Here is a 17,979-nt window from a genome sequence, read left to right as displayed (position 1 = left end):
TTACGATTGTTCAAACAAAATAAATTCAAGTCGAAAAAATTGTAAAAGGTGTAATTCAATATTACTATTTGATTACTGAGAGTTAAAAATAATATTAATTAGTAATATATCTAGTAAATATAACATACAATCTAGTATGTCTATTGTGAAAATTAATATTGATTTTTCGTCAATGATACATTTTTTCGAACGAATAAAATATTTAGACTTTGTTAAAATTCAGTTCTCTCATATTCGGCCGTCATTACAAGCAAACACTGACACAATTTTACAGACGAAAGTTTGATTTCCTTTCACGTGGTCTGTCTACATAAATAATGTGTAAAATCACGAAACTTTTTAAATTATGAGATCGGTATATATGTAGGGTGGATGGTGTCGGAACAACTGGTGGCTAATGCGCAATTTATTAAGATACATAGCCTCTTTAATCGATACGGAAACAAGAGATGGAGAAACGAGCGACCTGAGAAAACTTATCGCCGTCTGTTACCGGAGACAGCATGCTTTTAAATATATCTCAACGAGACGATTTATGATGCCGACAGATTTATGAGAATGTCCACACGTCCGTTTCAACGATTTTATATCCAAAGCGAAGGTAGGTCGTAAAAAGCCAACGATCACGCATTAATCATTATAGTTGTTACTACAATCTCATAGAAAACACACCACATGAATAATAATTAAATAGTATAAGAAAAGTAAAAACAAAGAAATAGATAAGTTAATACATACATGTATTGTAATCGATATCGCGATGACGCGATAATACAAATTGGGCTCGCAACTTTGAACGCTTTTATTTTTAAGTCCAAATCAGACGATCGAGATGCGTGTACATCATATAACAAAAAGGTGCGTCACATAATTTAAAAAATAACACACAGGTCAACAAATTTTGAGTTTTGTTCTCCTTTGACTTGTATAGCGATGATTTCGAAGGTTGCATCCTAACTAAATCCGTTATCCAAACTGCTCTAACACATTCAGGTTTCTAAGACATCTTAATCTAAAAATATCAAAATGGCCATTTTTTGTTATTTTTTAAAATTAGAATAAGTCTGAAACGAAGTGACAGGCCAATATGACCAATGAAGCTTAGCATGAAAAAATCTACTAAAATTAATATTGTTATATTTAATGAATTAGAAAACAAATACTCCATAACACTTCCAGTTCCTAAGACATTTAAAATAGTTATTTGTACAAAAAATACAATTTTAATATGTTTTATTTTCTTATACATATAAACATTTTAAATGTCTCAGAAACTATAGCTATCAGCGTGCGTTAAAGGATACAAAAAGTTTAGCACAGATAGTATATGAAGTATTTGTTTTCTAATTTATTGAATAATTATTAATTAGTTTGTCCTAAGTCAGAATAAAACTAACTTCACATTTTACGCGATTGTTTTTAAATCACAATTACATAACTACACGTTTTACGCGATTAACAATTCAAAGAGCTTAAAAGATACAACTAGAAACATATTTACGATCTACTTAAAAATACATTATATGCACATTTTAAATAGTTGCAAATAGAAAAAAAACTTGTATAAAATTTTATCACGAAAACTATATATATTATTTCACATAAAGATTACGAGTGCATTACTATAGACTAATTTGCTAAAATCGTTGAAAAATGTTGAGTAAAATGTGCTTATTCTCAATATATGTGTTTTTGTGTGGAATAGTGCAATATAATATGATATATGCCAAAAGGATATTAGTTATAACAAATTTTCCATCTTACAGCCATCAAGTGGTTTACCGTGGATTATGCTTAGAATTAAACAAACAAGGTTATGAGATTGTATCGGTCACTCCGAATCCTATAAAAAATTCTTCTTTAAAAAATTATAGAGAAATTGACTTAAACCATTTGTATAATGTTTTACCTGAATATAAAACGCTATTAACATTTAAAAGTATCACCGAGGCAAGCTTGCAATTAAAGCTTTTAGAAGTAGAAGAAAGTATTATATGGCCTGTGTCTCACATCCTGAATCACATGGTCTTCAAAAATGAAGAAATGAAGAAATTATATGCAACTGATAGCAATGAACACTTTGATGCGGTTATTGTAGCGCAAGGTCCTACAACTTCATTGAATGCTTTTGCATACAGATTCAATGCTCCTCTTATAGGTAAGAAAAACATACAATATCAAAGAATTAAATTTTATGATCCATTTTTTTAATATTAAGCATAAATAGTAATTAAGTATCATTACTAATTTTATTTGCACAGTCATGAAATAATAAAAAGTAACGTGACACATAGGTATCTCGAGTATGGATGTATACAATAATTTGCGCTATATGTCTGGTTCCCCGATTCTCCCATCGCATATTTCCAATTGGCAAGCCAATACAGTACCTGAAAACAATATGTCATTTTGGAGAAGACTCGTTAACTTTTGTGAAGTGTGGAAACATATATATGACTGGATGAACGTACATATTCCTATAGAGGATGCGCTTGCAAAAAAATACTTAGGAGAAGATCTACCGCATATCGTTGATATAACGAAAAATTTGAGTATATATTTGGTGAACAAACATCCAGCGCTTTTTCCTGTCAGACCTGAACAACCGAATGTCATATATTTTCATGGTTTTCATATCGCAAAAGTACCACCTGCTCTGCCAAAAGTATATTATACACATACATACATATATAAAATATATAATCTTATCAATACTTTCATATAAGATTGCGCTAATGTAATATAATATTTGCGCTGTATTATATGCATTTGCACTATTAATCTCGTTACATTCGCTAGGATTTAAAACAATTTCTTGACAACGCAACCGAAGGATTTATTTACGTCAGTCTTGGAACAAACATTAATTGGGAACATTTACCGAATAATACATTTGAATCCTTCGTCGAAGTATTCTCTACACTGCCGTACAAAGTTGTTTGGAAATATGATCCTGATCTATTACCCAAAAAGTTTGAAAATATACTAGCATCGAAATGGTTTCCCCAGCAAAGTATTCTTGGTAATGTAGCTTTTGTGCGTCTTAAGCCGAGTCTACAATGGACGCAAACGCAAAACGCAAGTGCACAAGCCACAAGAAATTAATCAATTTGATTCGATTATTCTTCTCTAAATTTAACTGTGATTGATTGATTTTTTGCGGCTTGCAACTTGTGTTTTGCGTTTGCGTCCATTGTAGACTCGACTTTAGAAATATTAATCTCTATAACTCATAATGATTTTTTTATTTGTAGCTCATCAAAATATCAAATTATTTATTTACCAAGGCGGCGTCCAAAGTACCGAAGAAGCTGTTTATAATGGGATTCCGGTCATAGGATTTCCCATTATATGGGATCAGCTATATAACATGCAATATATACAAAAATTAGGCGTTGGAGTGCTTCTTCATTATCATAATATTTCGAAAGAAAAACTCCAAACTGCTATATATGAAGTTATAAACAATAAGAGGTATATTACTATATAAGTTATATACACACACACACACACTTATATATATATATTTATATAATTATATTTATATATTTACATAAATATAAATATAAATATATAAAAAACCTTTTTTCTGCCAAATTGTGTATGTTTTATTAATAGAATTAATAGAAAAAGAAGATGATGTATAAACACAGAACATTTACAAATAGTTTATTAACAAGTTATAACAAAAAATAAATAAAATAATAACAAATTTGTTCTTATTATTAATACAATACTGTATGAGAATCGGTCAACAATCTATTTACTTAATCTGTACTCGCTTTTACTATTACTTACCATTATTATTGTGTGTATTTATTGTTATTATTATTATTATTGTGTATGTGTTTACTATTATTATTCTATTTCAAAATGTTCATTGTTATTTTCAATACAAAATTGACATAGCTAAAAATTGAATTTATCACCTTGTAAATTTGGTGTTAAATTTCTTTCACCTCCGTAAATGCAACATTCTTTTTATTAATTTATAACGAATCGTCGATCTATTCTTATAAAAACAAGTCTATTTATTTCGTTTTATTTTTATTGTAACTTTTTAATAAAACATTTGTAAGTTTATATTTATATATAACATTTTTTTCTTATTTCTACTCGTAAAACATATTGACATAATTTGACAAAAAAAGACCTGGAACATTATATATAAAGTGTTTCAGGTTTGTTCTGTCTTTATATATATATATATATATATAAAATATCTTCTTTTCATCACAGCTTTATTAATTTACAATAAGAAACAGAGCTTTAAATCACATGTGCATTAATGTAACACTAGTTTTCTTTATCCCAAGATACAAAGATCAGATGAAATATCTGAGGGAACTTTATAACAACGGACCGTATGACAGTCTTCAAAATGTGGTAAGGTGGATCGAGTACGTGATACGGCAGAATGGAACGCCTTTCTTGCGAAATAGTCTTGGCGATGAGACATGGTATCGACGATACGACTGGGACATCATCGGATTCTTTGCTATAGTAATATTTGTAGCATCTCTTATTGTTCTATGGGTATTACTTCAGATTTTACGATTTCATTTACGAATATTATCGAATTCTTTGCAGTAATTGTTAGTATAAAAATATTTTAATACTACCTGAAGCACACACACACACACACACACACACACACACACACACATACACACACACACACACACACACATATCCGAATCTGCGAAAAATATTCCTTATAATTGACATAAGTAACGTGAATATATAGAAACCTGTATAGCAATGAACATTATTGTTTTATATTTCATGTATATTATATATTATTAAAACTATAAAACTGAAATTTTGTGAATGTACGGTGTTTTTTCTTATTTTATCATATATTTTATTCCGTCGTCAAATTTTTCAATCTTTTTAGTTACGATATCTTGATAACTCTTTATTGAACGAAAAGATGCTAAAAAACTTTAATTAAATACTAATACTAAAATACTAAAAACTTTTTTATTCTATTTGAACCCAAAGATAGACTACTTACTTCAATCTTTTCTAACAGCCTTAAATAACTTATAATCTTATTAAAATACAAAATGAATATAAATCCTTATTGTATTTCTTACATTGAAAGTATGATAGTACGGCGAAGTAATTTTAAATTTATTTACTGATTGTCAAATTTTTATCGATATCCTTATACATAATAAAAGCATTATTTATTGTTAAAGTACGAATAAGTTTGTGAGGTAAGCTATATTATGATGATAAACTATATTTAAATGATTCAAGATGCGATATTTTTTTGACAAGACAAATATTAAGTTAAAAGGATAGAGATTTATTTAGATTAATTAACAACGCAAAAACATTTATCTATTGGTATCGCTTACACGTATCTCAAGGTCATAAAAAGTTTAATGATGTGAAACTTTAGGAAATTCTGCGCTTTATTTATTATGTTTTAGACAAAGTTTAGATTAATTACAATTTTTACCTTTGTTATTGCCCTTTTGTCATTCGTGTCGTAGGTGATTTGCAGATCAATTTGAAAAAGCAATTAATTCCAAGTTGCTTCTCATATTTATCATTGCTTTATCAACCAACATATAGGATACACTGTCTACACTAATTTGTATATAAAGACGAAAAAGAAAGATATAATATAATTATTAAGATATATTTCAAGTAGATTGATCTCATGATTGATCTTGTGATAAAATGTAAATGGCAAAAATAATAGACGTAATTGCCGCATGCTCTGATAATGTCACTAATTTTAAATTCCATTTTTATCATATTTTATCATATAGCATACAAATAAAAACATTATGTAAAGTATCTATGCTAACATATAATGAAGAAAGTACATCATAATTATTAAAACACATTCCAAGCAATATAGAACATTAACGTAACAATGATAAATATATATAATTTATTTTTATATGTTTATTAATTAAATATTATTTTTTGTTTTTTTTTTTACTCTAATAAAATGTAAAGATTTATTGTAGTATTTAATTTGCTTTGTAATAATAATTAGTCATCAAAAACAAGACACTAACGTATAACATATAATTTGGCCGTTTGCACTGATTGTACGAGTCACCAAATGATCAGCAATGGATAATAAAAATAAAAAATAAATAGAAGCAATTAATCGTAATATATATATATATATATGCAGGGTGTCCCAGAATTCGCGGACACGGAATTCACAACGTGATTGTCTGTACCAAAAGAGGCAACTTTTTCCTCAGCAAAAATGTCGAGAAAAGTTATCATTTTTTGCTAGTTTTCAAATTTTGCTATTATATATCTCTGTAACTAAGTCTTAAATAAAAATTTTAGTAAAGTAAACTCCACCTAAAATTAACTGCAGAATATAATTGTGTTAACCTTTTAATTCTACAAAGTTTGATTTGTGAAAAACCCGTCTTTTTCAATTGCTTATAACTGGAAAATTATTGATCCCTCGACATTTTTGCTGAAGAAAAAGTTGCTTCTTTTGACACGGACAATCACGCTGTGTACTCTGTGTCCGCGAATTCTGGGACATCCTGTATATATATGTATATATATATTTGTATATATATATGTGTGTGTGTGTGTACATATAAGCTATTTCTATTATTACATTATACATGATTAATGTAAAATAATACGTATGGTAATTAAAATTTTATTTAAAATATTTAGTTTTTTGATTTTACAAAATACAAACAGATAATACATATATATATTAATACATATATATACAAATATATATTTCTTAATATAGATATTTATGTTCGTTATCAGACAGCGTGATGCAAGCTGATAACAGCGCCCTCATTTGAGCTTTAGTAATAGCTGTTAAATTATTTATAAATGTGAGTGCATATAACTGAGAAAGAACAGTGCAATTAGAACAGTGGCAAAATGTATAGAGTTATTTGTGGAATGTGCGTCATTTTATCTCTATGGCTACTGCCGGCAAACAATATTACGGATGCCAAAAGGATTCTCGTGATCACGTTTGCACCGTTTTACAGTCATCAAATAGTTTACCGGTCGTTATGTTTTGCCTTAAACAAACGAGAGCACGAAATAGTCATATTAACTCCAAGTCCGATAAGAGATCCGACATTAAAAAATTACACAGAAATCGATACGTCAAGTATAATTTCCATTTCTGACCAGTATAGAAAACAATTATCGGAACTGCCATCGACCGAATTAACCAAATATGTTTGTAAGCTAATACACATAATAACTGTCACTGTGTTTGATGAACCAAAATTTAAGAAACTTTATAGAAATGATAGTAATGAAAAGTTTGACGCGGTTATTGTAGAAGCACTAGGCAGTCCGGCGTTATTTACTATGGCATATAGGTTTAACGCTCCTCTTATAGGTGAGATGATTTCTGCAAGTGGCATGTACAAGATATCCTGCAAGTGACATATACAAGGGGGAACGGTCGATATTTTGGGAAATGTTAGTATTGCTTGAGGGAGATGCTAGTATCGTTATAAGTGTAAAAATATTGACCTTTCCTTCTGTGAGAGTTATGTCTTCAGTATGTTGTGAAAAATTGATATCTCGACTAATCTATTACACAGGAGTCATGTCGTTGGGCATACATAATTATCAACGATATATTTTTGGTAGTCCTATACTTCCATCACATTCTTCAAATTGGGAACTTAATACGTTAGTTGGGGAAAATCCATCGATTTGGCAAAGATTGCGAAATTTCATTGAGACATGGTCTTTTATTCATTACTGGATTACGGATTTCGTAGTCATGGAACAAGAAATAGCTAAAAAATATCTCGGAAGTAACATACCACAAGTTATCGAAATAACGAAAAATATGAGTGTGTTGTTAGTCAATGAAAATCCGATAACCGTTTTTCCTAGACCTGGACAAACAAATGCAATATATTTTAGCGGATTTCATATCCAAAAAACGCTGCCACCTCTGCAAGAAGTATGTAAATTTTTAAGATGGTTATTATCATATTCTAAACTCTCTCTAGTAATGTATTATCCATTTCTAATTTTTATTACTTTGTAATAATTCTACAGTATTTTAATTTTTATTGCTTTGTAATAAACTCGTCGAATATTTAATATTTATATACGACGAAAGGATTTAGGACAATTCCTAGATAACGCAACGGAAGGATTTATTTACGTGAGCTTTGGAACCACTTTTGTCGGTGACTACGGCAGTTTACAGTCAGAAATGCTAGAAAACTTTATTGAAGTATTTTCGAAGTTACCTTATAAAATAGTTTGGAAACTTGATTGCAATGAATTGCCAAGAAAGCTCGATAATATCCTTATCTCGAAATGGTTTCCGCAACAAAACATACTTGGTAAAATTAAAAATATTAATTGATCGGCAATCCATTTATAACTCGCGTACCGCACTGCTAATTATCTTATTCGTGCAGCTCATCAAAACATCAAGCTGTTTATTTATCAAGGCGGACTTCAGAGTACCGAAGAAGCTCTTTATTACGCAGTTCCAGTCTTGGGAATTCCTATTGTGTCCGAACAGGAAGTTCGAGTTCAACGATTGGTCTCGTTAGATGCAGCAATATATCTCAAATTAAACGGAATGACCAAAGAACATCTCTATGCAGCTATTCATCAGATTCTAAATAACAAAAGGTATTTTGTATTATATATATGTAACTATTTATAAGATATCTCTCTATTTATTAGCGTAAATTACTCGAAATATAAATATCAATTAATTTATTATAATTATATTTTGTATGCAAAAACAAATATATTATAAGAAATTAATTTTTAATGTAATGCAGTTAAATGTTAATAACAAATTGATAACTTAATATATGTTTAGTTACAAAGAGAGGATGGTGTATCTAAGTTCTCTCTTCAAGGATCAATCGTATGACAGTATGGAGAATGTAATATGGTGGATAGAATTCGTGATGCGTCACAAAAAAGCAAATCTTTTACGATTTAGTGAAAGTGACAATCCATGGTATCAACGTTATGACATGGATATTATTGCTTTGCTTTCCACGACGTTATTTATATTAACATGTATAATAGTACTCATCATCTTCCAGATTTTAAAGTTTATTTTCAGAATATTCTAATTTTTTAATTTTAAATTATTTCACTCGTAGTAAAAAAATGATTGAAATTCAAATCATTCAATTAATAATATTTTTGTGTTCCAGAAATAAAAGTATTTTTCAAGAAATAATTAAGCGTTTAAGTATTAAGAGTTTATGTGTATAAATTGAACTTATGTTTTTCTCAATTTTTACATCTATGTATGTATATTGCCCATTAATTAATAAAACTCGCAATTCTGTCTTTATGAAAAATGACAAGAAATGCAATATTAGCTTTAAGCAATCACGTAATTATTTTGATATATTACCATAAAAATCGCATTTAAAATTATTATAAATTTTAATGTCGATATTAGCATTTCACGTCTAGCAATTGTTCTTTAAGATAATAATTTGTAATTTAAATGGTATAATAATTTTGAACATAGATATGTCAAATTATCTAAAATACTTATACTACGCAAATAATTAAATTATAATAAAAATAAAGTTATATAAAATTATTAAGAATAAAACTTTACTTCATGCAATTTAATTTATAATACATGCTTTCTCGTATTACATGTGTACAAAAAAAATATCGGTGTTCTTTAATTTATATCTTTCCATAAATTATCTTTACTAATACGAGGGCAACATAAACATTAAAGTTTTCATTGTATAAAATATTATTAGCATACTGTATGAACTATCAGAATTTCATTATGTAGTGTCGAATAAGCGTATTCACGAAGTACACATACTCTCTTCAATTATAAGCTTTCTAAGTTAACTAGCGGTATGACAAAGTTATATGATTATCCCACTTCGTAACGTATAAAACATAGACTATCAGAGTATGCTAGAGTTAGCCAGTTTGGCTCTGTATTAATGTTATAGATATACAGACTTCACAGCCTAAAGCACAAAAGGTAATTAACGCAAAATCTAAATAATCCTTAATTGTATGCAACTTGCAAGTTGAAATAGTTATAATTCTGCATACATATGTCGTACAAAATGGCAATAAATCACTCTTATTAGTACTTAAAATATTAATCTATTATCTTTAAAAAGACCTTACAGAGATTTTATTTTATTTTTAACTACCTTAAATTACCAGCGTTCCTTGGGCTTATTATATCTAGAACATAGGCATTTCTGGAAATTTCTGACAATTAAATAATAACTTTAGCATTAATTCATAGTATAATATAATAATTTAAAAATTTATATAGTGTATCATTTTGTTTTGCTATACTAATTTAAGTACATACATTATTGCAACATAATTTATTCTTTATGGTCAACAATATATTGCTTGCTCCAAAGTGGGTACGCTAAAACATTTATACATGATCGCTCCAAAATGGAAAAACAAAAATATTTTACAATCATCAAAATAATAAATTAGCCTTGTTATATGTATATACTTAGTCAGAACAAAGCGATATAAATTTGTCAATTATTTTGTAATTTGTAAACACTATGAATTAATATTCAATTTTCACATTTATGAATTAATGCTTAATTTTCATATTTGTGTGTGACCCAGCATTAGAATAATAAATTATGTTGCAATAATATATGTATGTACTTAAATTAGTACAGCAAAACAAAGCGATATACGAAATAAATTTATAAATTATATCATTATGAATTAATTTCAATGTTATTCAATTTTCAGATTTCCATAATAAGTGAAATAATTTACAAATTTATTTAGTGTATCGCTTTGTTTTGCTATACTAAATACATATATACATGGAGCAAATATTTCATACATAATTAATCATTGGAAAAGCATAGACTTTCTTAAATTATCATAAAGTTTCAAAGGGATGAAATCAGAGGGAAGGGATAGGATGTCCAAATTTTATAGTAGCCTATATTTTCCGCAGGATCCTAGAGAGTAACTATGCAAAATTTGGTCTAAATCGGTCAAAAGAGGAATTTATAGGGAACATACATGCATACATACAGACATTCTATTTTATATATATATATATATATATATATATATATATATATATATATATATATATATAGATAAAGTTATTATTTGTATTACATACACAAATGATAAACTCATTTTTTATTATTGCAGAAACTATTGTAGATCCACGCATTAGCAATAAAATCTATAATAAAAATAAACACTGAAAAAAACGCAGTTTTTCCTTATTTATTGTTAGATGTGGATACGTTGAAATAAAGAGAAAAGCAATTTTTGCAGCAAACCAAGTGATCTTGGCAACGTTATCGATGATACGATCGGTGCGATCGCGAGTGAAAAAAAACAGTATCAGGGAAATGATCTGCGATACGCTATGAGAGAGCCGACGAAATGGCTTTCTATCGCGATGCGACGTAAACGTGTCATCTTTCAGTAACCGTATCCCCAAAGTGTCCTGGACTCATCAGCCGTGGTAACACCAGGAGCTTACTCGATGCAGTCGACTTAACTCGAGCTCGGCGGAAACTTGGTGCGAACTAGATTACCATACCACCGTCCGCACATAGTGTCTAGGCGTACGCAGCTACGACGTGGTTCATACAAGATGACGATGGTCGAAGTGCTTCGCGGGATTTCGGAATTAACGTACCGCATCGTGTTCCTCTGTGAAACCCAACGCAGGCAAATTCGAAACGAGCGCAAGTCGTGCAACGTTCAATCGCGTTAAAGCGCAAAAAATTTCATTAAAATTTAATGATCTTTGCGGAAAAACTTCGTTATAACCTCAGCACTAATCAATTTTTGCATGAACAAAGGTTCTGATACCGTAGCAAAATTTTTTACATGCAAACAAAGGTTCCGATACTGGATTTTCATCTTTCACGATACGATAAACTGATGAAATGTATTGTTTCAACAATTTGTTTATTCATGACAGCTTCATTCGCATCAAACACGATTTTACATATGTCTATAAAATCTAGACTTTTATCCTGTGATATAGAATTGATAAAGTTTCCTCAATTAAACAGTAATACGGAGGATTACATCTGCATTGTATAAAGATAAAAATCAACAGAGAGCGAAACAGATCGAAAGTCAATGGAAGGATTTATACAACGGGATGCTGAACAATAAGGAAGGAAGAGAGAAATAGAAGAGCGACTCGTGTGTGTTCTTGGCGTTCCATTCCACGTCAGGGAAGTTTCCCCTTTGGCTTAGTGGCGTCGCACGATGCATTATGCAAGGTGGTAAGATCTGGTAGGGAACTGCCTGTCTTTCCGACTGTCTCTACCGTTACATCGGGACGCGCCCTCGTCGCAATTGCTAAACCATCATATGCCAGCAGGAAGAACAAAGACGAGAAATTTACACAACTCCCTAGAACTAAATTAACGCTGGGGGATATTAACGATTCAGATAGATAGCCGGTCTAAGGTCGTTCAAATAAATGAATAATCATTCGATATTCGCGAATTATATTCTAATAACTACCCTTAATAATTAAATCTCTTTTGTACATACCGTGAGAGATGATAATCTAAAAGTACAGTTCTCAGAATAACTTCTTCCCTCAACCAAGAAATATACATCAAATGCTATATATATTATATGGTACATGAAAATATTTTAGGAAACATATAGGATTTTGCATTATGCACGCATACGCTTGCAGAAATTATATTTATATTTCAAGCCGCCCTCCCTCTTCATCATTGTCTTCTTATTATAAATATACTTTATGAGAACTTTCGTCTACCTGACGAAACTGGTATACTTATATTTTTCCATTAAAAAACTCATATTTTTCTTGGAACGGAAGAATCTTTTGAAAATTAATAAATACTCTTGCAATATAAGAGAATGCACAAGTTATACATACATATATACAGATTTAAACAATCTTCTGCATTGTTGAAATTGCATTGAGTATATCTCATATGACAAGAATGTGTCGCTTCGTGACGCACGCTCGTCTGAGCTATCTGTTTTGCTTGTCCTATCGGCTGATCTTAATGTGGTAATCTATGTGGCGTATGCGTAACGCGTAGCGCGTTAGGTGTACGCATTGCATGATTCACGGATACCTGATACATAGTATCGCATTGTAACGCGAGAGAAACTATGGCACGATCGGCGTTCAGCCCATGTGTCAATATGCCTCTCGATCAGATCTATGAAATTCAACTCGTCTTACTCGTTGACTCAGCGTCAATGGCAAACTAACTGTGAACAACTAAATAAGCGATGCTTTGTAGCTTTTATATGATACGTATTGCACAACTGCAAAAAGAAGTTGTGAGATACAATGAGAGAGAAAGAAAAAAGATAAAATCAACGATAAATACCATTCGATGCTAAGCTATGCGTTTTAAATAGGTCTGCGTGCATTTCGATGACGATAAACGTGTTTTTAATAAAACTTAAGTAGCGATAGTTTTATCTATGGAATTTAACCAAGACTTTTTCTTTGCAAACTGAAAAATTTTACGATAGAGAATGTTTAGCTTATATAAAAATTGAAAATTCTCTATAAAATATTTATATAAAATACATATACATATATATACATATACATTAATTACAAACTTTTTGCACACAGCACATTTTTATAGAATTAATTATATTTACTTTTAATTTTTTAACAATTACATTTAATTTTAATATTTGACGTAAACGGATATATTTTTTTTAATTTTTTATTAATAATACGTTATTATATTTTTTCCATTTTCTCAGTGTAATAAATAGACGTTGTACAAAAGCAATAAAATAATTCGAAAAATTGCAACAGCATTTTAATATAATAATTTTTTAACCGACTATTTAATGTTGTAACTACCGTTATAATGCATCGACGACTTATGCGGTGACGTCGAAAGCAACTAAATGCACCTAGCACAAATTGGATCACCAGGTTTGTTTATGAGGAAGCAAATATTTCGTCGCGGCAACGGTAAATTGTTTGCCCGCGGCGAGCCCACGCTGCGCGCTTTTAATTTGCACGGCTGGCCTGTCATCGAAATGGAAAGCCCAAAAATGCGAAACGGATGAAAATTTAAGAGCAATGTATCGCAACGAAATGTGAACAGTGAAAATATATCGTGCAACGTTCTCTTAATATATAATAAAATGATATATAATTTTGATATGTAATAAAATGATTTAAATATATTAATTAACTTAAAAATAATAATAATACTTCTAAATTATAGATTCGCGAAATACAAAAATTCTTTGTAGGGTTTTTAAAAATTGAATCATATTTTTAAGTATCTCTATGCATTTTCCAAATTAGCAACGAAATGCGCAACATTGTGTAACAAAGTTTATTTTGTAAATAACAAATTTTACAGGAGAAACAATAAATGCGAACGATACAGCTTATCATATCAACCATATGTATTGTAGCGAACGTATGCACTCTTCAACATGTGGCACACGTTGAAGATGTTACACGACGCTAACTTCAGGGACGGTGATAAAAAACCTTATGAAATTGTTGCTCTCCTGGCGGAAATAATTTTTGTCCCATATCTGGAATTTAGAACGTTTTAAAACGTTCATTATCTATAGTAACACAACCACAGTTAAACGCAAATATACGTGTTTTCCTCGTGATAAATATATTATAGGAGAAGTGTCACTGAGTGAACTACGTATTATTTATATTCATTAACATTTTTACTTCATCTCTCACTTTATTTAATAAATTAAATTCATTTACTTATAACATATACATATTTAAAAAGCTATAATTAATTAAAACTATCAGATATTATACGAATTTTTAATGAATCAAGTTATCAATAACAAGGTGAGATAATAGTAATTATCGTTATACTATAATAATGATATTTATATATATACTTGTTTCGTTATTTCTTATAATTTAAAAAAAGTTTGAATATATTATACAAACTAGCAATCATAAAAAATAATAATAAGCTAACCATTACAAAAATAATTTGCTCGCCATTACTTATTTGCATTTTTATATCTCTTTTCGTCACATTTGTTATAAGAATATTTGGCATCGAAAAATAAAATGATAGTTCTAATTTATATATAACGTCTTTCCTCCTTTATCATGATTGCATTCGAATGACAAAAGTATTTGCGTGAACTCGTATGTCATTGAACATAAACGTCCATGAAGTAATCTTTATCCGCAAATTCGACTATATTTTTACAGTTTTGTCTGCCGTAACGGATTCGTCATATCAAATTTCTTTCAACAGTCGACAAAATAAGAGAGAGTTGAAAGAGCATAATTTATAGATGGATTTACATAGTGGGAAACGATAAAAAAGGTAGCATTAAATTGGTGTTAAGAACGAGACCCTGGTCCAACGCGAGGATTAACGTCGCGTACAGTTAGCAATAACCAACTAAAATCCAACGGGGATTATCCTCTTTGTAAAAATAAATGACTGGAGAGCATGAGTTGAAAGAGAAACTCCAACTTAAAACCCTTTGAGCGCGCAAACGTGCTCATGTATATACCTTTGCCTAGTATGAAGAGGACGATTGATCCTCTTTAAATAATGCGTCGATATATCATTCTCGCAATTATGCCAGCTTTATTTGCTACTAATCTCTTAATAATATTATCAAATTCCACGCATAAATTAGTCTCATGCAAATTTCAACTAATTAACGCGATAATCGGAATGTTCTCGAATATCTTTGTAACGGAGCGTTTGAAATCGACCCATGAAATTCGATTCTGGCCGACTCCAATTAACCCTGACCTCAACCAGCTAGATCGAGATGTACGAAGAGAACGGACTCGATTGAGAATTCGAAACTTATACACTTGACATGTATTCGAGCAGTGCTGCCCACGAGGCGCTATCGTGCATAGCACCAACTTTCTCACGGGGAAGTTACGTGTTAAGATCTTTGGACCACAGACCGCGATATCCCGCGTGCAGAATTACTCGGGGCGGGAGAAGGTGGCAAGCTCCAATTTTCATGTGCTAATGCGGAATCCGCTTTCCATCTACTCACTCGATAACGTTACATGTCGTTTAGCGTCTCTAACACCATCGACGCATGTCGAGACGCGAATGTTAATTATTTCGGCGGTTTCTCCCTCGGAGTTTCCTAATCACTTACGAAGCCCGATTAAGCATTGTGCTTAACAGGTGACCCGACCACAGGACGCGTTCCATCGCGAAACGTTAGGGAAGTTATGCATCCGGCGGGCTCATCGAGAGTTGCTGTTGAAAATTACCAACTAAAATGTTCAATAAAACATCGCAGAAATATATATATACATAAATAATTCCAGTCTAACAGCAGTTGTCAATTCTAATCAACGGTTTAAATGTTATTAGTTAATACTTGTTATTAAAATTAAGATTGACATTTCTAGAATATTAATCTAATATAGTATATTATCTTACCCTCGATATAATAATTATTTTACGTTATTTTTGTTTTCTCTCTCTTTCTCTCCGCAATCTAGATTCATCCGATGTAATTCTATTTCTTGCATAGCGCGACAGCGAAATAGGTCACTAGTGGCAGCGCAGTTGCGAAGTTACGCCATCATCGAATTGATTTGCACCCAATATTTTTATACAACCTGCCCTGTCGTTTCATCATCGACGCGCACACGCGCAACGCAGATTGATACATCGCGGTACACATACGATAGTTCGTTGGTTGAGAGGTCGAAATTTTACTGGCAAAGTTTGAAAAATGCGACAGAACCGCGACGATGGCAGCCGCGGTCGCTTGTTCGCGATGCCGCGATGTTGATTGCCGATGGTACTGGCGTGTCCAATTCCGAGACATTATCACGTAGAATGAAAACACGGGTCATGTGGCACGTTGTATCAACAGTAATTTAGTAGATCGTATTATGCAAGAGTCATGCGCTAATGGTCACCGCAGCGCGCGGTGCGTTGTGTGGTTAATTAAATTTTATTATAAATAATATTACATATAATATATATATATATATTTTGCTGTTTTATATACATATATGTATGAATGTATATATATATATATATATATATAAATGTATGTGTATATATACCCAGGGCGTTCATAAATGTCCAAGTATATACCTCGCAATTAGCTAAAATTACAAGAAGTAATAAAAAGAGAAATTTTCACGACTTTAAGTCTTCTACAAAGTGCATGTAAAATAATCTTTTTACTCGTGACCTTTTTCAGTTATAAAGATCATCTTTATTTTTTTTTTTTTATGAAACCAATCCGAATTTTTTTATATAAATCGATTTCTTGCAATTCTGTTTAAAGATAAAATAGAAGTATAATAGCCAAAAATTGAATAGTTTTACGAGATGTTTTATACTTCAAATTGACATAATTTTACGTAAATTATGAAATATCTCGTAAAATTTTCATTTATTTTTTCAATTATCTTGCTCTCTCAATACTTTTACACACAGAATAATAAAAGGAATCAATTAGTATAAAAAAACACATAAATCATGTAACTCGTTGCACATTTATATTTTTTCTTCAAATAACTATGTGTTTTCTTTACATCAATTAATTCCTCTCTTTATTTTATGCATAAAATATTATTTATATATTGTATATATACATATACATACATATACATTATGTATGTATGTACGCATGGTATGTACATACATACCATGCATGTATATATGTATGTATGTATTATATAGAACGACATACACACAAGGCATACATTTTGGCTTTGTGCGAAGGTTTTGCGAGGAATTCGCACCTCGTGGTTTGGAGTGAAATATTAAATCGAGCTCGTGAATTTCACTCGCACGATTCTATCTCAGAGTGCAAACGACTAACCCACGTAATTAATTCATTGCTCGGCCGTTACGCTTTACGTACCTTCATAGCGCACTCCATTAAGATTTAAAATGTTATACGAAAGGTAAAACGCCACAGAATAATACGTGTCCATCATTCGTATGAACTTTCCAACGCGTTGTACGT

At 30.6% G+C, this 17,979-nt stretch overlaps 1 protein-coding gene across 1 annotated transcript; it reads left to right on the top strand.

The window, feature by feature from the left end:
• The first annotated feature begins 1,605 nt into the window (after window positions 1–1,605).
• On the top strand, window positions 1,606–9,149 carry LOC140669160 (uncharacterized). The gene is made up of 11 exons (XM_072898719.1): window positions 1,606–2,158; window positions 2,295–2,665; window positions 2,800–3,022; window positions 3,255–3,474; window positions 4,317–4,589; window positions 5,108–5,114; window positions 6,886–7,372; window positions 7,581–7,951; window positions 8,114–8,342; window positions 8,421–8,640; window positions 8,837–9,149. The coding sequence occupies exons 1-11, from the start codon at window positions 1,654–1,656 to the stop codon at window positions 9,096–9,098; spliced, it is 3,168 nt and encodes a 1,055-aa protein (XP_072754820.1). The 5' UTR covers window positions 1,606–1,653; the 3' UTR covers window positions 9,099–9,149.
• Window positions 9,150–17,979: the final 8,830 nt, after the last annotated feature.

Source organism: Anoplolepis gracilipes, chromosome 1 (genome assembly GCF_047496725.1).
Source record: "Anoplolepis gracilipes chromosome 1, ASM4749672v1, whole genome shotgun sequence".
Lineage (NCBI taxonomy): Eukaryota > Metazoa > Arthropoda > Insecta > Hymenoptera > Formicidae > Anoplolepis > Anoplolepis gracilipes.
This window is presented reverse-complemented; position numbering and strand designations above follow the sequence as displayed.